The sequence below is a fragment of the Cyclopterus lumpus genome, chromosome 6, assembly GCF_009769545.1.
Source record: "Cyclopterus lumpus isolate fCycLum1 chromosome 6, fCycLum1.pri, whole genome shotgun sequence".
NCBI classification, from domain to species: Eukaryota; Metazoa; Chordata; class Actinopteri; order Perciformes; family Cyclopteridae; genus Cyclopterus; species Cyclopterus lumpus.
Window position 1 is genome coordinate 4489457 of NC_046971.1, and position 26986 is coordinate 4516442.

The window sequence follows — 26986 nt, forward strand, 5'->3', positions numbered from 1 at the left end:
ATTACATTAGTACTAATCACCAAATCTGCAGCATTTTCACAAATCATTAAAAAAAAAAAAAAAATGATCGACTTACAAGAAAGGATTTGAAACAAATGACACACAAACTCTTGCCCTAGTCCGTTTATGACTTGAATACTTTTCTACAGCTTTGTCTAAAGCCCCAGAAGCAGAAGCATCGTCATTCAACACTGACCTGTACGGAGGGAAAGTGCAGCTCTTTTTTTCTCTATAAATGCACTGTGTGTCGTAACAGGTCCTCCGATAGCACCTTGAAGATCCTGTGTTGATGCTATTCGTGATCTTCACGACAGGGGTCATCAAATGCTCAAAGCCGGTTACTTTTGCACATAATGTAATGTGGAAACTCTGGGAAGTCGGGGTCACCTTTTGCATTGCGCGATGAAGCCTGCATGACACCAGCTTTTCTAATGGTACATTTTTTTTTTAACTGTAGTAAAAAAGAACTCTTCCTCCCCAATCATCGTGAAAATAATGAGTTTTCTTCCACTTTTCTGCTGTCTTTTATTTTGTTTCGAGGGTAAAAGCTAGCATCTAGCTACCCATCGTAGCTCCGCCCACTTACTTGTTTGACATGCGCACAATATTGAACTTTGACTTCAGAAAAGATTTTGTTTTTTAAAATGTTATATTAAATAGCGTTGTTTTAAAATCAAAATCATTAAAAGATTTTTTTTGATGGAGTTCCATGATGTCTTGTTCTAATTTTAGAATTTGACTTGCGTGCGACTCCCGTGGTCCACGGTGCCCGGTCCAAGTGACCGAGCACCGTGTTGGCTACCTCTGCTCTATAATCAGCACAGAATTAAAGTTCCTTACAGGAGCAGTGTTTGTTCGGTAAACTAAATATATGATGAAATATGTTTCAAGGTCTTCCAACAATGATAGAATAGTTCTCAGTAACAATCAATAGCATTTTAGCTTGTTTTCAGATAATGATTACAGAATGATTAAATCAGGAAAGAAAACATTTTTGACTCAAGGTAAGGCCTTAAATGTGAGGACTTTTCCATGAACACAACTGCACAATCATGTTCTGAGTTTTCAGCTAATACTAGTGTAAAACTTAATAGCATTTTTGTCTCAAGCTGCAAAGATTAAAATTGCATAGCAGCAATTACAAGATAAAAGTTACACATTTTTATATGAAGTTCAATTTGCAGACATTTTTCTGAAAGAATGAGTAAGTACATAAAGTAAAAGAGGTTTAGCGAAGCACAAACTTCCACGCGCTCCATTGCGCGGCTTCAAAACCAACGTTTGTTTCTCCCAATGACGTATCTCATTTCATTTGGCTGCTCCTGCAGCAGTGGTTAATATGTAAACTGTAGGAGTGAGGATGAAGATGCCCATAGGAACATTGGCCCCTGATAAGCAAGCCGGACTGCTGAGTCACTAGACACACAAGTGGACAATTTAAGAGGCAAATACCACGCATGGCTGTGTTTGTTCTGACCAAAGCAGATGTCAGAGCTCCGTCGTATCGCCGTCATTAAGACTTATCTACCTCGTTCAAGTTGTATTGTTTCACATTTCTTTTATTGTTTGCCTTGTTTCAAGATCGAACCCACATCGGAGGATGTTTTGATGGTCTTTCAACAGAGTGGGACTTTTGTCCAAAAGTTTCTGAACCGGTTCTAGACCCTTAAAAAAACTTTTTCCCGAAGGGCGAAATCTTCACGTCTGCTTTTCGTTGAGAATGAACGGTCGGTTTGCCACCTCCGGGAATCCGCTTCTCCACGTGGACCTCCAAATCGATGAGCATGAACCTCGAAGAGGAATCCTGGAGCTCCTCAGCAGACTGCGTCCTCAATGGAAGGCGACGGACATTCAGATGAAGGCAAGTGAGCGTTTTTGCATCGAAGCAACCCAGTTAAGAGACTAAATGTTGGCGTTTCTGCTCTACGTTGAATGTCGTTTCATAAATACGTTTCATATATCCCGTGCAAAAAACGCACAATGCCACACAGTTAAAGTTGTAAACAATTGGTAAGATTTAAGAAAACTATTTGGTTACGGTTAGAAGAAAGTTTTTTTTATTGGAAATATTAAAGTTACGTAACAAATTAAACATAATGTAACCCTAAATAAACAACAACCACCACTAGCGGACTTTTGTATTTAACATTGCTTAAAAGCATAATTCGATAACATTACGTAACAAGCATAAAGTTAACGCTTACTTTTGGTTTCACAAGGGACACACACAGACATAGGTCTTCTCGATAAGCATCCTGTTCTTTGATCGACCCATTCGCAACCCCTTCCTGACCAGTGGATCTTCTCAGTTATTATACTCGTTATTCAAGACGTAATTTTCCATAAGGGTTAAAAATTACAAATGACCTCCTAATTGCATCAGATAAAGGACTCATCTCTGTAGTTGTTTTGTTAGACCTTAGTGCTGCGTTCGACACCATTGACCATGACATCCTATTACAGAGACCGGATCAGTCGATTGGCATTTCAGGTACCGCACTAAAGGTTTCTTCCCTTTTTTCCCTGTCAAAGGTTATTTTTGGGGAGTTTTTCCTGATTCGATGTGAGGTCCTGGGACAGGGATGTCGTATGTTACAGATTGTAAAGCCCTCTGAGGCAAATTTGTAATTTGTGATATTGGGCTTTACAAAATAAACTGAATTAAATTGGTTTGGAGCCGATGAGGAGGATTTCAGATTTGGTGGAGATGTAGAGCATGGTGTTGTCAGCATATAAGTGAAAATGGAGATGAGGAGGGGACAGAGTAACACACCTTGGGCTAACACCTTGAAGGATCTTTGTCAGATTTTAATTTATAGATCTAATTAACTGTTCGCGGTCACAGAGGTTGAACTAGGAGAGGGGCTCAGAAAGGGATGGAATGGTGGATGGTGTCAAAGGCCGCACTGACGTCCAAGTAGGACTAGGATGCTGAGGGAGTGGTCATCAGAGGAGAGGAGGACTTTGATTAGAGCGTTTTTTTCTGTGCTGTGTTGACATCTGAATCCGGATTGAAATGGTTCATACGGTTGGTTCTTCAGTTGGTGCGTTCCAGTATTTTAGACAGAAAAAGGAAAAATGGAGATGGGTCTGTAGTTGTCGGGGATGACAGGGTCAAGGCCAGGCTTTTTGAGGACACAGCCAGTAGACAGGGTTGATGATAGGGAGGAGGAGCGGGGAGACGAGCCATGACTAAAGTGGAAGGGATGGGGTCCAGGTCGCAGCCTCCATGCCAGACAGTGATTTATTTATTGACTTCTGAGGGGGAGATTAGGGTTAGGGAGCATTGGGAGAGTGACTCCCTCTCGGTTGGAGGGGGATTTCCTTAGGTCGGAAAGTGGAAGCCAGGGTTAGGGTTTGGGGGGAGGGGTAGATGATTGAAAAGACCAGTGGCTTGAATGTCAGGTGTTCAAATGAGGATGGAGTTTGGATGGTAGTCCGGCTGGTTTCATGTGTTGGCGGTAAAGAGTTGCGGTTTGCGTGATTGAGAATGCACATTAGTAGTGGGAATGTAATTTTGTGAGACAAAACTCTAATTCTAATTTAGATGTGAATGTCACATTAATATGTCACGTAACAACACGTGTCGCTGTGACATTTGCAAATAGTTTCTGTCCTTCCAATTGTGTTTGTTTATGATCTTCAGAAAAAGTGCTGCGTGGATGAAAGAGAAGACGAGATGTCGAGACGGTCAAATTTTTAATTCAAACTTTTCTCCCTACATTGATTTTCATAAAACATCCCAATTGTTAAAGTGTAGACTCGCCTTGAGTTTCTATAGTCCTCACAGGATATACAAATAAATTCATGCTCTTTCACCCTTTGCAATTTGAGCCGTTCCACTGTGCAATTTTCCTCACGGCTGCTGAAAGATCCTTCATAAACCTTTGTGAACTGGCTTTAATATTATCGGAGGAGTATTTTGAGATCGCTGCAATATAAAACAGAACAGACCATATTGTGTGGATTCTCCAGCCACCCACAGCACCATATTTCTTCTCTTACTTAAATAGCACTAAAAGGGCCTCATGCGATCCTTCCTTTCTTTTCGTAAACATTGTTGAGGATGTACTTGTTGTTTTGTTTCAATAAACTTTATTGGAATAGTCAGTTAAAACAACACGATTAGTTTTCTCCATGCAGGTCACTGTGAACTCAAAATCATGACCGATTAAGAGCAGAAAGGCTCTATATTCATATATAGAGTTCCTTTGTTATAAGGAACATGTCCATGGCATTATTTCTCGTACCCGGCTAACTTAGTTATAATTTTCAGGATAAGATAAGTCAGGCTTTTCGGTTCCACAAAGCATGTTTGGCAAAATGACTATAGCAACACATCCCAGCTTCATATTGCTGTAAATATTCACTAGCTCACCAACTCTGCTGCTAACACCAGCAAGCGTTCTATTTTCTTCAGTCATATTTGCCAAAAAGACAATGCCAAGCTGTTTTAGGACAATATTTAGCATTAAAAAGAAAAGAAAAAGCAACATGGAAGCGTTTTTTACATGTTCATGTCTTTAGTAGAAACCAGTTGGCCAGAGAAATGTTGGCATTGTACATTTCTGCAAACCCACGGATACGATAAATGTAAATGTGTTTGCATTTGACGTAGTACAGCAAGCAAGTATAGATATCTTTTACAATTTTCTACCTTAACCAAGTAGTTTCGAAGCCTAAAACTAACCAATAACTTCTCAACGTTAACCACAAAGTGCGTTTTCCGCGAGCAAGATTCAAGGCCGATAAAACGTGCAAATGAGACGTCGACATTCGACTCACCCTGCGGTTGCGGACGCGGAACAATGCCGACGACATTCTCCGTGCAGACCTTTGTTGCCACGGGCTGAGAAAAAGAGGCAGAATAACACATTGTTGGTTCTGGTCTTTGTCATGGGATGTGTTGACAATGACAAAAACACATTGCCATCCTTATATGGTTTATAATAGAAAGTTGTGGTCATGTCTTGCGTATATATAAAAAACTAGCAGAGAAACCAAGGTAACCGGACAAAAGAAGTAGATGTTTTTTTTATGATGTCAACCCTGTGAACAGATTGTATTGTTGTCAGAGAATCCTGTTGAGAACTGAATAATCCCATTCTGGTCCCATGTGCAAACACAAGGTCCAATCTTTCAGAGAAATAGGGTTTATGTTTGTTAGGTGACAGTATATTGGGTGGGTGACCTCTCAATCTACACCAGGTCCAGTAGTGTACACAAAGGAGTCGATGTTTCCCTTCAGACCCAATGACGTACTGCGTTCGTCTGTCTGAAAAGTCACACTGTACCGGGGAAGGACATATAGTTCCCGGTACACCTGCGCTTTAAACTGTCTTGTTTGTGAGTTTTGTTTTTTTCACCTTTGCTCTTGTTTTTTAATTCAAGGCAATTTCATTTCATTTAACGTGCACTTTTAACTTTCAAAAGAAATTAAAAACAAAAAAGATATAAAAGAAACAGAGACAATGTCAGAGGGGTTAATTAAAATGAATCATTTAAATGTATGTAAAAGAAAAGAAATATTTGGATGGCTCTTTGTAGCGAATAAAATGCAGGGGCATCGGTAAAAAACTTAATGTAAAAAAAAATAATATGTTCAGATCAGAGAAAGGGGGACGTCAAAGACAGTGGGAAAGTATCCAAGTGGCTCTTCACCCACCGTATAAAAGCTTGATCCGATGTCAAGGTGGACGTGTTTGTTCACTTTCCATCTAGATGGAGAAAAAAAAACACCACTGTGTGCAGCAAGGGGCCCCTCTGAGGTTCAGAGGATGCCACGGAGGCTGTGGCGGAGAATGAGAGACTCAGAGAAACCACCGAATGACAACAAATGTCCCGTGGGGCCCTTTGCAGGCAAACAGTGGTCACTGTGGTATTGTTGTGTACACACACACACACACACACACACACAGGGCAGCACGGGCTGAAAGTGTGATGTTTAAATGTCAACTAGTTCAGGCTGCAGCTGTCTGCAGCTCCATGTCCGTCATTACTGTTGCATGTACCTGCGTCTATTTTATTTTACAGGGCCACAACATTAGGTGAACATGCGGGACACTTCTGGGTTAATGTTGTAGTTATATGCAAATAACGTGCAGCAGGAACGAGTCACGAAAGCTAGAAGTGAATTAGCTTTTTTGCACTTTTGGGTTTTTGATTGGATGCCTGAAATCAGGCCTGAAGAGATGTTTCTTCTACGATATAAAATACGTCAGTCAATACCCCCTCTTCAGTTTTTAAGCTTGTGCGCGTTCTTTAAAAAAGGGGAGGTTGCTAACAAATTGCTAAATGATGCTAAATGTGTTTACCGCGGCGCCTCGTGTTCGCTTTTTACTTCTGGTGATTTGCACCCACGGTTAAAGATAAAATTGGTGTTCGCTTGTGAAGATTATCTTGCTGGAAAAACAAAACAAAAAAAACGTGCTGCTACGGATCTTATTTTTTCTGCAATGTTCCAAAATCCAACCCAAAAACATTTTTGTCGACCGACTTCCCGGTTGGCCTACAAAAACACGGAAACCCTGCAAAAAAAACAACTGACGCCTGAGAGGACAGTTGAACCTGAGACCTTTATGGGCATGGGAGTTACACGGGTTATCTTTAAATACATCATATATTATTAACCTTCAATATCTGAATAATCAATAGATATAGCATAATTATGACATAAACAACTGGGAGACAAAATAACGAGGGACAGGTGAAACTAATCAGGGCGAAGCAGACAATCAAAACTGATGAGAACACACAGAGGCAGGAAGGTCACCTGAAGAGGTGAGTGTCAAAATAAAACGGGGAAAAACACAAAACATGAACGATTGAAACAAAAGAAAAAACATAACCCAGGAGTGGATTATGACTGTCAATGCTCTCAGTTCCTGTATTTAATTTCTTTGCACGACACTGATGAGCAGTTTTTTTTCTCTTCTTCTCTCTTTCAACTCAATATAATAAATGTAATTTAATTTCCTGTCCCTTTCAGACATTCACAGAAGGAATCACCAACCAGCTGATTGGCTGCTACGTGGCTTCCCTCCAGGAGCCCGGTTGCGTTCTGGTGCGTCTGTACGGCAAAATGACGGAGCTCTACGTGAACAGGGACCGGGAGGTGGAGATGTTGCAGGTCTTCCACACCCACGGCTGCGGTCCGCAGATCTACTGCAGCTTCCAGAACGGCATCTGCTACGAGTTTGTGAGGGGGACGGTGCTGGACGACGAGCTGCTGCGGCAGCCCTCCATCTACAGGTCTCACAGGCTCACTTGTTTATTTTTACAAAGTGCATTTTTCACGGCTGAAAACTGCAATGTGATGGTCATCGGCCTGTGAAGACGTCACATTAAAAACATGCACGCAATAAGACTTTAAAATGGTACGAGAATCAGCCTCACCATTAGGTTTGCCTAAGAAAACCATTGGTTTAAAAAAAATATTATTTAAAAGAATTTAACATAGAAATCATACAGGTTACAGAATCACTATGAAAAACCTCAATTAAAGGCCAGCCTTAAAATATATATATTACAATATATATATTAAAAAAATATATATATATTTTATATATATATATATTTAATATATATATTTTATTTAAAATATATATAAAAATATATTTATATATTATTAAAATATATATATATTAATATATATATTTTATTAAAATATATATATATATAAAAATATATATATATTTTATTAAAATATAAAGTTGGACACATTTGAACCCTTTATACTGATTGAATTATGTATTTTATGTATTATTGCATGAAATTATAAAAACAATGTCTAATAATGTTGCATAACATTGTTGATTTAATTATTTAACAAGACTATACTTGAAATTTGAAATGTAAAAAGTTAAAACGGTAACCACAGTTGCATATAATATGAAGGCTGCCATACAATACCATTAATATCATAGATTTTTTATTTAAGCTGATAGCTAAGTCCATTTAGTGGTCAAACAGGTTTATTGAGAGTAATGTTAAACCTTGACCATTTATGTTTTCTAAGGAAACTGTTAGTGGTTGTTGGATGGTGTGTGTGTGTTGAGCGTCTCAATTGTGCTGATGCAGGTGTTTTTTTCCTTCTTTTTTAATTATTTCAGTCATATTTCATGTGGAGCAGTGTTGTTTAGTCACGGCCCCCGGGTTCATCCATCAACCCCGCGATAACAGACCAGCGCCATTATTCTCCCCACAGGACAGTAGGACACAACACAGCCAAGGCTGAACAGACAGGGGGGGGTTTGGGTGGGTGGGGGGGGGCCACGATACACATCCATCAACACGATAGCCTCTATGGGGAATACCCAGACAACCCCGTGTCACGGCTAAGAAGCCTCGAGAACGAGCACTCAAGTAGTCAAAAAGGTCACGAGTAGAACAAGGCCCATTTTTAAAATAAATAAAAAAAATAGAAGAAGAACAAGATAAGAGCGCTAAATGGAAAGGGAGTTGCGTCTCTACTCCGATAATGGTTGTTTGTGCAATAACACGGTCGTCCGGGGCTCATCCAAGAAAATGTTTTTCTCTCTCTCTCTCTCTCTCTCCGCAGATTGATTGCAGCGGAGATGGGGAGGATCCACTCCATCCAGCCCAAATGCGGTCCGCCCGTTGAACCTTTCCTCTGGACAAAGATGTCCCACTTTCTCACCGTGGCGCAGAGCAGCGTCAGCAAGAGGTACGGCCTTTTGGACCAAAAATAATCACCTTCGTGGGTTTTGAGATACCCGAAGCGGAGCGGGGGGCCTTAAAGTTGCATCGTCTCCAAATGGGCAAAAAAGAAGTCTTGATTGTATGGAAGTCTATGAGGGAGGGGACTGGATTAATCCTTGTGTTTATGTGCACTCACGTGAACTGAAAATATTATAGTATGTCTGGCAAACTGGCTTCATACCAACAGCGCTGACCCAATCCAGCATTACTTCAGAGGCCAAGGAGCAGACCATTAGCATTCACAACATTAGTTTATAACATTACAGGTCACGATGTGCACGTTGGGATTCTGACTTTATGCCTTGGAAATGCAGATTTACGACTTAATATCATCATCGAGGGCATTTAGAATATTCGTGAATTAAAAAGAGCCACATGAAAGCATTATAAAGTCATCTGGCGCTAACTTTAGCTTCGTTGGTATGCTAGCTACAGCTGATGAGTTCACGTCATTTCTGACTGAAAGATCAAAAGGTCAACAACAGGAAATTAGAAGTGTGCTTTTATTTTGTACCTTTTTTTTGTCTGAAATCAAGAACGCATTGTTTCATAGTCCACCTGGAAACTGCAGGTAAGCAACTAAGGGGTGTGGAGGGGGCGGGTCTTAGTGAATGGTCAATCGTCCTATCAGGTGTGTAGGAAGGGTTTAAATGAATGTACAAGTGAGAGAAGAGAGCTGTGAATTAATGACCTCGGTTTTAAACAAATACCTATCGCATTCATCCATTTGATAGAAACCAGCAACACGTTCCACATCTTTATCTTTTAAAGCAGCTGCAGCTTCCACTGATGCAGTTTCTCAAATCTGCTCCTCTCCTCCCCGGAACATCGTCTTTTACGTAACTGAACAACTTGTCCTCAAATTCGTCTCTCTCACCTTTTTGGGACCCCGTCACGGTGAACTTCCAAGGTGGGAGGGGGAGTGGCCTCCGTGGCAGTGACATTGCATTATCTCTGACAGGGGTCACGGGGTCAGAGGGTCCGTCCCAGACACTACAAAGAAACAGACGCTAGGACACCAGCTTCCTGCAGAGCGCTCCCTTATCGGTCAAACGTTCAGCCTTGTTTATGTGTGCAGCCAGAGGGGTCGGGAGTCCAAACTGAAGCTCACAGTTTCTTCTGTGAGCTTCCAAGTCATCCATTAAAGAAAAGGACGCAGGAGGAGGAGACGTTCATGATAAGGAGTAAAGCTTTCTGGATTCAGAGAGACTAAAGTCACACAAAAGGTGGAAGGGAACGCCTCTTTTTAAGTCTATTAAAGTATTTAATTTATACGATAAATACATTTATGCTTTGCTTCAGGAGGAAATCATACCAAACTGAGTGATTTGTGTTTAATTTGTGTTATTACGAGAAGGATAATACCAATTTAAGATAATAATGATTGTACTTTTTAGCCAATATGCACTAAAATAACCTTAAATTACCTCGAGCAAGCTGAAAGAAATATTGATTTAGTCCCATCTTAGTATAATATAGCATTTGACATGTTAATGATGCATTAAAGGAAACGTGAGTGAGACGGAGCTTCAGCTTCGTGGTTTAACGTCTCAAGAGATTCTGAAGATTTTTTTTTTTTATTAATGTTCATTTGTAACATTTGACTCTTTTTTGCCCTTTTTTTAATCTTCCGTTATGACATAAAGGGAGTATCACGAAAGGAAAAACTCCTGGTTTGTACAAGAGATGACTTTGTGTGCAACGCGATACCAATAAGAAGATTTTATGGATGATTCGGGACATTACTCGCTGTCACGTTCACCTACAGAAGCAGGCTGCACCACATCCAGAGCCCCAATAGATGGCGCTACACTGCGAGAGAATCGTGTGACTTGAGGGGGCTGGACAAAATCCACCGTCCGCTCAAGCACAGGAGAGATCCAAATGACCAGGAAAAAAATCAATAATTCGGATTTAGCATGAGGAGTGATTGGGGGGGGGAGTCAATAAAGTGAAACTCCACGGCATAATTTATAAGATCTAAGAGATGAGATTTAAGAGCTTTGCATATATACTCATTTCTTGGATGTGCGACTGCATGAATGATACGACACACACACACACACACACACACACACACACACACACACACACACACACACACACACACACAGACAGAAGCAGAGACAGAGAAGACCAAGAATGAAAAGAGGGGAAAAAAAGTGATTTTTAAACAGGCATCAGAGGAACTTTTGTACTTGAGAATGTACGAGTGCTGGTATGAATGATATCTTCAGAGGAAATGGTAAAAGAAAGGCAGAGAGAGAGAGAGAGAGAGCAGGAAGAGGCTGCACCTGCAGAGGAGGTCTTCAGCTCTCAAGCCACCCGCTGTGCAAAGAGAGAGAGAGAGAGAGAGAGACAGATACCAGGAAGAAGAGAGAGAGGGAGGGAGGGAGGGGAAGAGGCTGCAGCAGCTGCGAGGTTCGGAGAGTAGAAGTCAGAGATGGGAGAGAAAGGCAATGGAAAGCAAGAGTGCAACCTCTTCTTCTCCCAAAGGCCCCCCGCTACGTCTCCCGTTTGCACGCCCGCGAATCTCATTTAAAAAAAAAAAGAGAAAGAAGAAGAAAAAAAAAAACGTGCTCGGCTGGTGTTTGAAATCATATGTAAATAAGGCACATTGATAATGAAGCGCCAGAGGAGGAAACTCCACTAATTACCTTTACAGAGAGTTGACGAGGAGCAGGAGGCGAACGCCACTTGACGAACTATTTCCTCATGAAAAGAGAGAGAGAGAGAGAGAGAGAGGAAAAGATCTGATGGCAAGACGACAGGTTTCCATTTAAAGTCCATGAAAGTCTTTTCATTTAGCTTTTGACTCCCCGAGTAAATCGCAGAGAAGTCGGTTTGTTAAACTTAAAGCAAGGGGACGGGGTTTGAAAAGGAATCAGGGGCGATTCAACTATTCAACTTGTGTTTTAAAAAAAAATTCATCTAGAGACGAGATGAATGAATTATGCATGTCAGAGGGGGTAGATCATTTCTTTCTTTTGCAATAGAAAGATCTCTTGAAAGCTATATTCTAGGCCGAGATTGCTATTTGGAATTAAGCAGTTTCAGTTTTAATAAGACCATAAGGTCAAAACTCAAGCAGATATATTTTTAAAAAAGGAATGCATGTGTGTTTATGTATATTTTTTTCCATTAATAGATCTCAAGGTGTTTTCATTCCATCAATCCTCCATAGATCTGTGAGTGTTTGTGTGGAGCTGAACGAGGCTGTAAACAAGGCCTCGCTCCTTTTGCTGTTATTGTGCGCTCCCTAACAGGCCTCGCTAAATTATGTACAAGAGTGTGTGTGTGTGTGTGTATATTACCGGAGCATCTAATAAATAGCCAGTGTTTCATTTGCGCAATGGAATCTCGCTCTCTTATCGTGGGACTGAAAAAAAGGAAACACGAGGGAAAAATTAATTATCAGGCGGGTGCTGGCGAGGCATTTCTTCCAGGTGCATTTTATTTATTTTTTTTGTGTTTTTTTTTTTTTGCACTGACGTCTATGGACATTAGTGGTTTCCTTGATAGATGGAGCAATCAAGAGGAGTGAAAACAAGGCCATGTGACCTCTCGAGGCTAAGGGGGCTTCGATTTACAAACATGTTGCTCCCCGGCAGAAGAAAAAGTGTGGAATTTGAGAGAGAGAGAGAGAGTTGTACTCCCCCGGACCACCGGGTCGTTTATTCAAGCTCAACACTTTCTGGAGATAATATATCAAAATGTGCAAAAACTCCCAGACTCTTTTTTTAAAGATTCGAGAACGGGACTCAAGGCAGGCGAGTCACGATGTGTTTACAATAACATTTTGAAGAAGAAAAGGATGTAACAGTACCACTTTACAACGAGGCACGCTTACACAATCGTACAAATGTATTTCTAGGTACTTTAATTGTTAACAATGTCGCTTTTTTACATCAAAATATAATTAGTGTGATTATCAAACAAAACACATGATGCTCTTGTTACAGGTTCAAATTGGCAATAACAGCAAAATATGACGCATCAGTCGTATTCCAACAATATTACATTTAACAATGTAAAAAAAAGAAAAGGGGATTATTCTTTTACTTTTGACACCTAGAGTACATTTTGCTGATAATATATTCTGTACTTTCACGAAAATAATATTTTAAATACAGTATCCTTGCGTGCATAAAACAAACCAAACAAAAGCAGGTCAAGGATGGTACAATCTGGATTACAGTCGCCGATGGAAAAGGGAGAATTCTACTAAATAACAGTTAAATATAGAGTGCTACTTTTATTCAAGTCAAATGATGTATTTTTTAGTACAATAAGCCACTGGGGCTGCAGTTAGATATGCAAAGAGGCAAAGGGTGTTCACAAAAACGTATGTATTTTAGGATGAAATGTTTGTATGACTGCATTGAATATTCATTATATATATATATATTAATAATAATGATGACGCAATGATGTGTTAAGACAACAAAGATCATGCAACTGTTTTAATGTATTGATTCAAACTAAAAGTTGAGGCAACGGCACAAAGGTGGTCTTCGGGAACGTTGAACTGGACCGCCAACGAGGCCTGGACCACCAACGAGGCCTGGACCGTCCCTCTGGACCGCCCCTGGTTGCTTGTGCCTCTTCCAGTCCCGTGGCTACACAAGAGGTGCCCAGCTTCGAGACCCTGTCCGTTGAACTGGACCGCCCCTCTTTGCAATGATGTAGTTGCTTGTGCTCTTCCAGTCCCGTGGCTACAAAAAGAGGTGCCCAGCTTCGAGACCCTGTCCTCTTTGTAATGATGTGGTTGCTTGTGCCTCTTCCAGTCCCGTGGCTACACAAAGAGGTGCTCAGCTTCGAGACCCTGTCCGTTGAACTGGACCGCCCCTCTTTGTAATGATGTGGTTGCTTGTGCCTCTTCCAGTCCCGTGGCTACACAAGAGGTGCCCAGCTTCGAGACCCTGTCCGTTGAACTGGAGTCCCTGAAGAGACACCTCTCGCAGGTCGACTCGCCGACGGTCCTCTGCCACAACGACCTCCTGACCAAGAACATCATCTACAACCACAAAGAGGGTGAGGAACCGGAAATACTGAGATACCGCGAAAGAACGTACACAACCGACTCTAAACTCATTAATCGTGGGCAATTTGAAGGGTCTCCGAACGTGTTATTGAAGCTAATGTTAATAATAACGAAGGCGTTTCTTTTCATCCGCTTTTAAAGACGTATTGACATTTTTATTGTGATTTTTTTCTTTCTACGGCATATTTTACAAGGATGGCTCTCAGTGAAAAGAGACTCCTTGTGCTTTTGACTCCCACAAGGTTCTGTACTTTGAATACAAGGAGGACGCACAACCGTACCTAAGATGTGTTCTTCTTGTTGTCTTGGTAACCGCTGCTTCTTTTTTACCCTTTTCCCCTCTCCTCCTCCATCAAGGAATGCTGAAATTCATTGACTACGAGTACGCCGATTACAACTACCAGGCCTTCGATATTGGCAATCACTTCAATGAATTTGCCGGTAAGTTTTTTTTTTTTGTGTGTGCCGTCGTGAACAAGAAGTTCAATTTGCCTCTAAATCTGTTTCGTGGCCAGAACACACATATATATATACGATTGTGCCTCATGTGGGATATTAAATGAAGGAGAACTTGTACGTACAGTAAGTGGTATGCAGAATCATTGTCCGGTTTGTCCTCGTCTCTTCGACAATGATATCCTTTTTTTTTATCATTCTGCCATTACGTAGCATGAAGCCGGCGAGACAAATTACCGTATTCAGTGTGTGTTCTGCACGATGGTAAAAAGCGTCTTTGATGGAGCAGCTGTGTTTTACAGGCTTCACTTGAACACGTGTGGAACAATCATCAATTTATCACTTTTAATGTAGTTTTGAAGAAGCGCGTCGTGTCAGCTTTCGTGACGGCGCTTGGTCCAACCCTGAAATTACCACGATGCCATGAGTGTAGCCGGAGTGACCCGAAACGTCAAGGACATGAAAGCTTATGAATCCCTTTGTTATGCTTTACTGTTGATGAAGACACAGTCCAGCTGAGCTGCAGTCAATTATCAAAACTGCAAACAAATATTTCCCTTCATTTGCACCCCATACGGATCCCTTTTTAAGACTTTTAAATCAGTTTTCAAACTGATTTAAAAGTTGTCCGTTTTCCGTGCATCTTTCTGGTTTATGAAAGTATGGAAATACATTCTGCAAAATCCACTTTAAAGTTTAGAAAATGAAAAGTACTCAATGTGAACTAATGCGTGAGACTGTTTCAGTTCGACTTGGAGCTCATTTAAACTATTTTTGCTAAAGAAATATATCGTATTTTAATAGATTATTTGGTTGTTTTGCCTATTTAAACTCTTTAGTAATTTAGTTAAGTATAATTTCTCAGAAGTATAAAATAGCATAAAACAGAAATGTTGAAATAAAGATGTTCCTTATGTACTAGTAATCAATAAATTAAGTGTTTCGCAGATGAATGAAAAGCCAAAAGGACAGAACAAGCGTGTTTCATAGAAAAAAAAAGTCAGCAATTAAAAATGTAACAATTGTGAGACAATAAAATCATAACAAATTGAATAACAGAATTAAAAGCTTTAATAACATTACAAGTTACACAAACTAGATTGATAAAAAAAAAAAAGTAAAATAAAATTATTATTAAATGTTTCACACATTTTTAATTCAACAGATTATTTGCAGAGAATTCCTATCAAAGTACCTGATAATAAAAATAATCATTAGTCACGTGCGGAGCTTTTGTGACCATTTATTTATTTGATCAACCTCACTACGATCGCCTGCTTCTTCGCTGCACACTAATATGTTTAATCGCTCTAATGATTGGAACAATTGACGTGGAACTCCCTAGTTTTTGTCACAACTGTCGGTTCCACTCGTCTGTGCATACGTGTGAGTTGTGTTTTTTTTTTTTGGAGGTGTGAACGAAGTGAACTACGGCCTCTACCCGGGCCCGGAGCTGCAGAGGGACTGGCTGACGGCCTATCTGGAGAGCTACAAGCGCAGCACAGGAAGTGAGGTCACGGTCACCGAGGCAGAAGTTACGCAGCTCTACGTTCAAGTCTGCAAGTTCTCCCTGGTAAGAGGCCGCCACCGATGATTCGGTTGAAAAGTGGGAACATGTCATTATGCAGAGCCTCAACACTTCTCAATATTATGAGATCAGTGTGTGCATTTCAACAATATCCATATACGTGTGCAGACCTCTGCAATGACACCTCGCCGTCACATTTGAACAATTTACTTTTCCAGCTCCCAAAAAAAAAAGAAGCTCCCCCCGGCCGACCCTCCACTGTTCGGGGGTCTGATGGACTCCATCCCAGTTGATTAGAAACTGCCGCAGGGAAAAATGAAAGACAGCGGCCAAAATCTTTTATTTTCTTCTCACGACCACAATTTTTCATTCTTCGATGGCTCGTGTGGTGACGGACTATCTTGCCTGAAAGTGCTTCCATAGCTCGACACAATATGCAGAATTGTCCTGGACCAATTTTGAGGTGGTGTGAATGTCTCTTGAAATAATAGACCCAGAAATGATGAGGAAGCATTTTACTTTTTTCTTTTTTAAATAAGTCGTGCCTCGGCCAAAATAACAGAGAGGGAGAGAAGTGAGAAGCCGAGGTAAAGAAATGAAGCCCGGGATGGAAGTGAGAGAGGCGATAACATCGCGTTGATTGAAATCAGATTTTTCTACGACAAACCGAGGAGGACTCTTGACTCTAGGGAAGTGAGAGAAATTGATCAACGGCGCTTTTAACAAGCCAACTTTCCAACCCGACTAGTTTTTTTTGCCGAGCCCACGTGTCAAAATGAGGGATACTCAGCCTGAAAACTGAGAAAATCACAGGGTCTGTTCTCCATAATTTCAAGGAATCGAGCTGAAACTTCCGCCGTGTTAGAAACATCCACAAATAGAGGCAATTTACCCACTAAATGTTGTGTTTATGTGCAATATTTAACTTAATTAAATGTCATCCTGAGAGCCTTTAATTACTGGTTTTCCTTTGTCACGGGACAAATAACAAAACAAAATAACAAAAAGAATACTAAAAATATCCAAGATATTCAATAGTTCTCTAATGATATTACGAAAAAATATAAAAGGGATTTTTGAAAAACATTTTTTTTACAAAATTTGATTTGATAATCGATTTGAATTGTATTTATTTATTCCAGCTCCTTAGATGTGACATTTGTGCGTATTTTCTATTATGGTAATTAAAATGATTTGGGGGTTTTCAAGACCTCATCTTGGGCTCTGTGAACAATTTAAATAATTGAACAAGAAAATTATTATTACTAATTGTTTTGTCGTTATTCAAATCTATTTTCCATCTGAAGTTGTGGCCACTCGATCTTCGACCATTTATTAACCACGGTTTTTATCGTTTATCGTCACATCTGGTAAAACCAGAATATAAACTTAATAATGTGAAACATGCTTTGGAAAAACTCCAACAACTGTAACACTCATCAATTCGCTCTGATTTCTATGAATATCTGTGTGTGTGTGTGTGTATGTATGTACACATATATATATTTATTTTTGCAACAGAACTGTAACCTTTTGTCTCACCGTCATACCTTTTGGTAATTGCCTGTAATAATCAAACTACATTGAATTCCCGCGGTGGTTAAAGGCTCAGTGAGTGAGAATGCAGATGAATAGTGAAAAGCGAGGGACCCAGTCTGGAGCTGTGTGGCATCGGCAGAACGCTGGCCGGTTGCCAGAGCTCTGCGGTGCGAAGCCGCCTCCTCCCGACTCCTAATCCCTGGCAAAGCGTGCCGAGACGCCGTGGGGTCTTTACGACTCGCCGAGGGATCCCCCCGTGATGTCGGGAGGCTGAAGCCCGTGATGTCACTCGGCCCACACGTCTCACACCTCAATGGCTCCCTCTTCTTAGTGTTGGCCTAATGCTCTCTTAATGGAGAGCAGTTATTAATCATAATGGGAACACACGCTCTAATCTCTCTCTCGCTCCGACTCAAGGCAGAGAGATATTAGAGATGAAAATCTGCCGAGAGAAAAAAAGAAAAAGAGAAAGATAAAAAAAAAAAAAAACACCCGGGGGATTAAAAAAAAAAAAACCGCACATTGCTCTTCAAGTATTTCCTCCACCCTTTATTTGATTATCAAATAAAAATGGGATTATATCACTGGGCCGCAGCAGCACATGAGGGGCGACCGTCTGGATCGTATTAGGACTCGCTATTAGTGGTCCTACCATGAAGATTTACATTAAGGGGTGGAGAACAACGGCAAATTTATGGAGGCACGGAAGTCCGCAAGCTTAAGTGAGCAAAGCCATTAAGGAGCGAACCGTTCAATGCGGAGGTTTGTCATCCTGACGGAGCGGGGCGTGCAGCTGTTCTGGGAGCAGTTATGACGCGACGACGTTAGCTAAACGTTAGCTAAACGTTAGCCACAACGTTAGCTAAAGCACGCGAGCGACGGCGATGTTTTGATTTGGAAACTATCTGCACCGCTTGTTCTCACAACGGTGCAAATACCGCAAACATTATCCAGAGTTGTAGACTTTTTTTATACGTATGCCGGTCCTAAAGCTGCATCGCGGACGCAGTTAAAACAAGTTGAGTCGTTCGGGGGAACCGAGCACGCCGACATCCGACCCTGCCGTGACCCCCGCAGGAGGGCGAGGAGAAGTGCGCTCGTGAAGCTTTAATTGGTTCAGCAAAAGAGTGCAGGAGACTCGCAGCCAGTCACACACTCTTGCTGCCATTCCTTCCAAGACTACTGAACATGCACAACGCATCACATTGGGCTCTATGAGGTTATCTCTAGTTTTAATAAAACACACACACACACACGTTTTCATTACGTCAACTAATGTAAATGTAATGATTTATGTAATGGGGATGTGTATTTGAACTCAAGGAAGGAGAGTCGGCAGATTTATGTCCCTACAACACAAGTAAAACCTGACACACACACACATTCCTACATTACCCACAGTGCTGCTGTGGGTAATGTCCCACCGAGCTGCTCCAAACCAAGTGTGGACATCTGTTTCTGGTCACAAAAAATATAATATAACTTTTTAAGGTCAGCAACTTTGACAACAATAATAACGCGTCCACTGTTATTATGGATTCATTAACCCCCCCAAAGCAAGTCATGTATTTTCATTTCGTAATGCAATGCTTTGAAAACTAACCATTAATAAATGGCGTTAAGCATGAACACTTCTCGTATGTTGCTTTTAAAATATTGTTTTTCTTTCTCTTCCATCAGGCATCGAACTTCTTCTGGGGTCTTTGGGGCATCCTGCAGTCACGCTTTTCTTCGATTGACTTTGACTTCCTGAGGTTTGTGTTTTTAACGAACGAGGAGCAGAAAGAACCGGGGTCACTTTGTGGTCGTTGCACATCAAAAAAATAGACACGTTACAAAAATCTTAATATTGAAATCTACGTCCAGAGAATATTACGACCCGGGTGCAATTTTCACGGTTCCGCCTTGTTGCTTAACGGCATCATGCGTCACCTAAATATACACAAATGGGTAAAGAAATATATCCTGAGCATTGAATTGAAGCACTTAGTATTTCATTGGTCTGTCTTTCAAGCAGGAGGTTGGTGGTTCAATCCCCCGCCCTAGTCGATGTGTCCTTGAGCAAGACACTTAACCCTGCATTGTTCCCTGTAGCTGTGTCTACAGTGTATGAATGTAACATGATTGTAAGTCGCTTTGGATAAAAGCATCAGCTAAATGACATGTAATGCAATTGCAATATTTAGACAAACACTTCTTTAAGATTGCGACAAAATTGCAGTAACGGGCGAGGAACTGGAGTCCAAATAAATATATATATATATATTCTCTTCCACACAAGTGTTTTAAGACTTTGTGTCTCTAAAATCTAGATTAAAACCGGCAGGACGAGGCCTCTCCTTCTCGTCGTGCCTTAAAGCAGACAAACTAATATTGATAATAATTGAAACACGTGAAATGATCTCCCTTTCGTCGCTTCAAACCACGAAGAAAAGGCTCATCTTTCACGCAGACCCTCTAAAGAAATCAAAAGTAATTCCTTTTATTTTTTAAAATGCATTACGATCCACGCGGTTGTCTTTTTTTAAACTAGTCCAGGAGACATTCCTCGCTACCAGTAAAGCAGACAATAAAGTTCAGGAGGGCGAAATGTTTCCCTTCACCCCCCCCCCACACTCTCTGCTTCTCCGCGTGCCCCACAACCGCCACAGTTGTGATCGCGATCCTAATCACTATTGACATACGGCACCCTCCCCTCTGTGTGGCTTTCTCCGCTCGCTCGCTAGATCAGCGGCGGGGCCCCCGCCTCATTTTTTTTCGATCTGGACCTCGGAGGAAATGTGATCCAGAGGGGTGCCGAGGCACAGAGGCACTATTGTTCCCCGTGCCGTCGGTCCTCCCTTACATATACGTCTCTCATCCCCGGCTGGGCCACATGCGCCTCTAGACGTCTGCTCCTCTAAGCCGCCAGCTGAGGTCGTCCTAAAGTGCGCGGAGAGGGTCGGGTTACCTTTCCTTTAAACTGGAGGGTGAGACGTATATGAGCTCAGAGTAACGATGGGGAACCAGGTTGGAAGGCATCGCTGCCCGGCCAGCCGCTGTCTCCCAACACACACACACACACACACACACGTCGTAATTCCTCTGCCAACGTTATACTTTCAGGATTCTTAATTGGTCATGATGTAAAGAAAGAAATAATGTGGAAGGCAAGTTTGTCCTCCCTTTTCATCTTTTATTTTAAATACATTAACAGTAAACACTTAAGTCATAACCTTATGAAACTGAAAATCTACATTTACATCAAATAGCAAAGCATTAAGTTAGTAAACGGGTTAGCTTCTCTGAGCTTTTATTTTATCTCTGTCTTCAATATGAAATGCAGATTTTAATGGTGTAAAAACCCCAAGAGCAAAAAGCCACGAGTTAAGTAAACGGCTCAGTACAGTAATAGAATAGATGGAATAGATATCGGGAGTGACTAGCGTCAGCGGTTCACAACTGGCTAGCTTGTAAGCGGTTAGCTCGCCAGCCCAACGAGTAGTCAGGTGACTGGTGTGACAAGGCCTTCAGTGTACCACGCATCTTCTATTTCAACGCCGGAGATCTGCTTCTAAAAGTCACCGTTGGCTTCTTTAAAAGGTGCAACACGCGCAGAAGTTCCCCCTCCGTTAGCTAACGTGTGAGCTAATCGGCAGCTCGTCCATTGTAACTCCGTACGGAAACATCGGTGAAATATGAGCCGTTTGGATCTCGGTGTTGGGTGTGAAGAAGTATCAACGCCTCGGTGCTGAAAAGCAGGGTTAGGAGATCCTTCTGTGAGGGTTAATTACTGCAAGACCTCGTGTACATTAACCGTAGTCATTTGATTTAATTCAACATAGAAGGATGAACGCCTTAACTTACTTGTCATGACCACAACCTTCACCAGGCAGCTTGTTTATCTCAAAAGTATTGCCGCTGTTATGCTTTTGAGATAAACACGTTTCTTTTTGAGGAAAGAGAGATAGGAAGTCAAACCCTGAATATGTGTGTGCCGTGTTTCCTTCCACTGTTAATCCCCCCTGAGCCAAATCTCTGCAGACTTCCCATCGAGTGACAGGCGTCGCCCGGGCCTTGTGCTTTAACCGGGGCCAGATGTAAGTGTGACAATAGCCACGAGGGGAATGCCGACCCACCCCTCCCACCACCGTCCATGTTTACTTTCCTTATATGATTTTATTCGCGTGTTGAAAGCCGGCGAGTCAGCGGTTTAGATTTGTGGACGCGTTGGCAAGGTGAGCCTTTATTCGACAAAGACATTATTATGAGGAAATGAAACGAGGAGGAGGAGGCCCACTGTTTGGAATAGCCTGACTGCAAAAATTGAGGGAATTGTGCACAAAAGCACATTGAAAGAGAATACCTGCTTTTTTGGAGGGAGTTCATTTTCCCTCTACTTCTGCTAAATAGAAAAACATCTCAGTTTCATCTCTGATGATGATAAATGTTCTCAATGCTAGTTTGAGGTGTCAGCCGTAATGAAAATAAGGATGAATGAGATCACCTGTGAAGGTTGCTGTTCTTTTAAATGGGTGTACTCGAATGTAATTGGGCTTATGAAAGGTGTGTGTGTGCGACGAGTAATTTGATTAACAAAACACAAAAGTGGCCTAACTTTTTTTGGGGGGAACATTTCTGAAGCACAAACTGAACGTTCATACCATTTTTAAAATGTGTACAAAGTGGTGTTTAATAGTTTTTTCACCAGTTAATATACGCTTTGCTATATTGGCTAGTGTCTTTTCAAAATAGACTTCAATCTTCACAGGAAAGTTATGTTGAGGCAAACAAAATACCTTATATTTAGGAAAGGGTTGAAATGACATAGCATACCTCCGTGACTCGTTGACTCTGCACAGTACAGTAACATAGATTAACTGGGTTAAAGTCCCGCACACCTTATTCGATGTTGGTTAGCGCAGTAATGCGTAAATGGTTCATCGGACTATTTTCCCCCAAGCTCCTCGATCCAAATACTAAAAGTAAAGTCCCGAGTCACGTGACTGGTTTTGCCGCTAATGGCGTGAGTCGTAAGTCGCTCTTTAGCGAGTTTGGTTTCATCCAATCGGGATCAAGGGCGGCTTCGTGTTGCCAATCATGAGTCAATCATCCACAGTAGCATATGGTTTATTAAAAAATCTGTCCAGAGAAAATTCCTCTTGAGTGTTGCCAAAACCGCAATGAAGAGAAGTGCAAATGGTGTGCCGGCTCGACCGCGGCGGCGATTTCTTTTTTTCTTCTTTCTATTTCTTTTTTCTTCACCCCCCCCCTCCCCCCACACAATTGCATTCAATCTGCTACTTTCTGACGGCGAAGGTGAGACGCATGCTGTACAACCTTCTCTCTATACTCTTTTGTCTAAAAGTGACCCGCGAGCGGAGCGAAGAAACTTAAGAAGAAAGAGACGACTCTCCGAAAAATGGCAAAGAGCAAAAAAACAACAGAAGTCTGACACAATAATTAGGGAGCGGCTTTACCCCGAGACACAGGTGAAGAACAGAGTGAGAGAACACAAGCAACTAAAAGGCATGTGTCTGAATTATGTTTTTTTGTCTCACCGCGCGATAAAAGAGAGAAAACTGATTCGACATCGAGTTCAGTGAAAGCGCTGATTAAAGGACAAACTCCTCTCAGCGCCTTCATTTTTCCGTGCTTTTGAAAAACTTCACTTAATTTCAAAGGGTGCGGTATAATAATGGCCCAAGGGCAACGGCATACTCAGACACCAGATTTATTGAAGCGTTCGATAATAAACCACTTTTCTCGCAGTTAAGTTGCGAGGCTTTGGCACAGCTTTCAGACTCAGTGCTGCTGTGAGGAGAGACTCCATGCCGTAATATATTGTTACGCAACAAAACCCACCTGGAGCTTTAAGGTGGGACCCCGTAGTGAACACTGGACACACTGCATATGCACTCAAACCTCAACTGATGAGTCTACATCTTTTAAGAATAAGGATATTTTTAAATGAGATCCACTTTACATTTTCTGTGTCATTTACCTAAAAAAAAAAGCACGTTGTTGGGTATTTGTACTAATTGGTTTACGGAGATGTATTGGAATATGAAATATTGGTTTGATCTGATGTTTTCTTTTAATTTCATGATGGAAACTTATTTCACGGTGTAGGTTTTTGTTGTGATATTTAAACCAAAAAACAAGCAGTACAGAGGGAATTTGACATAGTGGCCAAACGGTGGAATTACATGCCAAATGACTTTTTTCATTGACTTGCATTGGGAATGAATCATTGGGTGAATCTACTTCCCAGAACGTACACTTAAATGTTCCCTGATCAGTCATTAGGTCCTATTAGTGAGTCATTTCCCTTCCTCCTATTCACATGAATGAGCCAACACAGTAGCCAGTTCTCTTAGGGGTTAAATTCTTCATTGGAAGTTCTGTATTTCAAAATAAAATATTTAGTTCAGTATGGTTTGATTATACTGCAGAAGCCTGGAAAACCAAATATGATGCAGGAGAATAAATGATGCAGATGAAAGGTTAAGGATTTGTTGCTCAAATCCCATTGCTATTGCCTAAACCTGAAAGTTAAAAGGATATTCAGTTAATACTCTTTATGTACTCCATATATAATGAATACAAGGACATGGACAGAGTTGTACCTTTGTGACAGTAGCCATCCGACTGTCATAAAATCTGAATCTGCTGAGGAGAGACTTCAATTTAAGTGCTGGTTGTTTGGACTAAGGTCCACACAGCCAATTTCCCTTTAAAAAAAGAGATTTATATGTTTTTTAATTTATTTAGCACAGGGAGGAAAGAGACCGGAAAGATGAGTATACGCAACAATAGTCCTGTGTCACACTGGGAGCCATTACACTGTGAACAATGCACCATAACCATCCATGGACGGTGGACAGATTTTACATTATTTACTAAGAGCTTTGTAGAAGAATGGTGCATTCTCTGATTTTCTTCTTCTATTCTCTGCTCTCTCTTCACAGATACGCCGCGGCACGACTCAGCTACTACTTTGAGAAGAAAGAGGAATATTTTGGTTTGACAATAAGCTTAAAAAACTGAGGAGAAATAACCAGCGTATTTAAAAATCAGACGTGGCATCACCCTGCCGTGAGTCAGAGAAGAGTTCTCAAATGAAGGCGTGTAATGAAATGCGCTCCCCATTGTTTGTTATTTCAGGCCATAGTGTGAGATAATATGTTTAGCTATCATTGTGATTTTAAAAATATTTGTTTTACCACAGTCTGTATACCGATAAGTCTTTTTGGAACATTGTGATGAAGGTCGTGCCAGAAACACATTAATCGTTCCCACATTTAGCCGAGTCGCATAAAGCCACAAAAACTGAGCCTGATCATAAAACCCATGAGAGTTATTCAGTGTGTGCCACAGTTCTGATGGAAAACAAGGTTCAACTTATTTACTGTACCAAACAGTGCATTACTAGACATTTGAATCTCTGGGATTATTGTTGTAAAACTGCTTTCTTTTCTCCTACCTTGATATTACTTATACCGATTATACTGCAAAATAAAATAAAAACATTGTGAATTAATTACAATTTTAAGTGATAAAACCGCATGTAAATACAGTGTTAAACAGTATTATATTCTGAATTTTGTGTGCAACCTAAATCATGTCACAACTTTGTCGTTTTTTGTCCAAATTACAAAATGGTTAAAACTCCCGAGAAATAAATGAAAAGCATCTTTCCTCACTGGCTGAAAGGGTTTCTACTGTTTGATTTCTCCTCCTCCGGACTCTTTTCACAGTGCCACAGCAAGGAAAATACAACAGCAGCTTATAGAATTAATAATGGTATTTATTTTATTGGTGCTACTTATTGACTTTTTGTGTCGTAGTTCTCGGAAAAGGTACTTTTTACACTGAAGCCTCCAACTATGTAAATATGTATCACCTTCCAAGTTACTTTGTCTTTGGGGACCATTTCATAAATCATAAGCATGGGTTCACCTGACTAAAGGGATTGAAATGACGAGTTAATCAATTGCTTATAAATTGAAGTTCATCATCGGCATATCGGCGGACTTCCCAGCCTCACGGCCATTGACCGACCTCTAGTGAGACCCTTAAAAAACAATGTGAGCACCTTTGTACCCTGAATGGTTTACGGCCACATCACTGCAACGTTTAGGTCAGGGGGGTAAAGCGGGTTGTCCCTCAAGGTTAGCGGTTCATGTGGAAATGTCCTCGAGCAAATGACGAAGGACTAACTTTTTAAATGTGAGAACATTGGAAAGCAAATATGTCTGTCGCGTTCTGTCAGTGTGACAGTTGTTGATTCAATGTAATAATTGAAGTTTAATTAATGCACCTGGTCAGCGTTACACAAGAGAAAACTTTGGACTATTTATTCAACTTCAGTGCAGTTAACTCACATGTTTTGAGGCAGCAGGAAATCTGATGTTCAGCATAATAATAATTAATAGTAAGAAGCGCACAGACTTGTCTGTAAAAGTGTAACTCGTAACATTAATGATGGGTCTGTTCAATGTTGGTTAATTTATACACGTTTCAGAAGCCAGCATGCATTCCTGGGCCCAATAACGGGAAATACGGTTTCCACCTCCGCTCCAGAAGATGGACATCAAGCAAACTGCAGTCGTTGAGCATCTGAACATGTGGAGCTTCAACCTGCAGAGAGACATCAGAGGGAGGAGTCACACATGTGCAGAACGCACACAGACAGAGAGCCACGCCAACATACACTAAACAACATGTTGTTATTTGTCACTGAAATGGAATTACGAATGATCAAATCATTTGTCTTTTGAATAGAATGAATTTTCTTTTTGACAGAAGGGGCCGAACTCCTTAAATGCTTCTGTATTACATTGGTTCAACAATCTTACAGCAGTGTTCTGCTTTCAGTGCAACGAAGAAGAAAGAAAATCTTACGTCGAGTACGATCTGAAACGGGTGTTTTTATGCTTCGAGCTATCAAGAGACAGACATGAGCCGTGTAATTACTAGTTCCCACACATGTCAAATGTAACTTGTGATGTGAGGCTACACGGCAGTTTAAGATGAAAAGCTCCTACTTCTTCTTCTTCTTCTTTTGAAGATGGCTCCAAGTGATCAAAGGTGATTCTAATGTGGTTAATGTGGCCGATCCCACGTTGCTTTACACAGTGAAGGTCACACGTACCGGAGCACCAAGCTGGCATCTCTGGGTCATATTCACAACGTGTTGCTCCGATGCAAAGCACAATCCTCATTAGTTCAGCGCTATTAACCCTTTAAAAATGATCATGAAGTGCATATGTGGACATGTTTGGCATGGAATTGATAAGTTTGATCCAACGTTGAACACTTCCTGTTGTTTTAACCCAAAGATGTGAACAATAAGTCGGCGCGCAGTCAATAAAACAAACATATCGGACTGTGAAATAATGGCGGATATGTCGATGAGTCGTCTGCATAACTGAGTCTCGTGTTTCTATCCGTGGAGGAAGCACAAAAGGGGAATGTGATTGTAAAACCAGCAGAAAGGATTATGGTGGGTGAAATGGTGGGTGGGGGTGTGTGTGTGGCAACAATGGCGTTCTTTACCTCTTCATGGTCACACACAGTTCCACTCATCAAGGCTGCAGTCGTGTCTTTGAGTCAAACAATCCGGCTGCTTTTCAAAGTACATTTTTCCGTTAAACATATAATATTTAATTAGCGGACTAATGCACTTAAAAGGACCCAAGGACTTCGCCTCAAAG

At 41.1% G+C, this 26986-nt stretch overlaps 1 protein-coding gene across 1 annotated transcript; it reads left to right on the forward strand.

Annotated features, from left to right (window-relative positions):
• Positions 1-1720: 1720 nt before the first annotated feature.
• On the forward strand, positions 1721-24317 carry zgc:113516 (uncharacterized protein LOC541449 homolog). Its single transcript, XM_034534535.1, has 8 exons — positions 1721-1861; positions 6989-7251; positions 8561-8683; positions 13589-13755; positions 14123-14206; positions 15634-15794; positions 18969-19042; positions 24239-24317. The coding sequence occupies exons 1-8, from the start codon at positions 1721-1723 to the stop codon at positions 24315-24317; spliced, it is 1092 nt and encodes a 363-aa protein (XP_034390426.1).
• The last annotated feature ends 2669 nt before the right edge of the window (positions 24318-26986 follow it).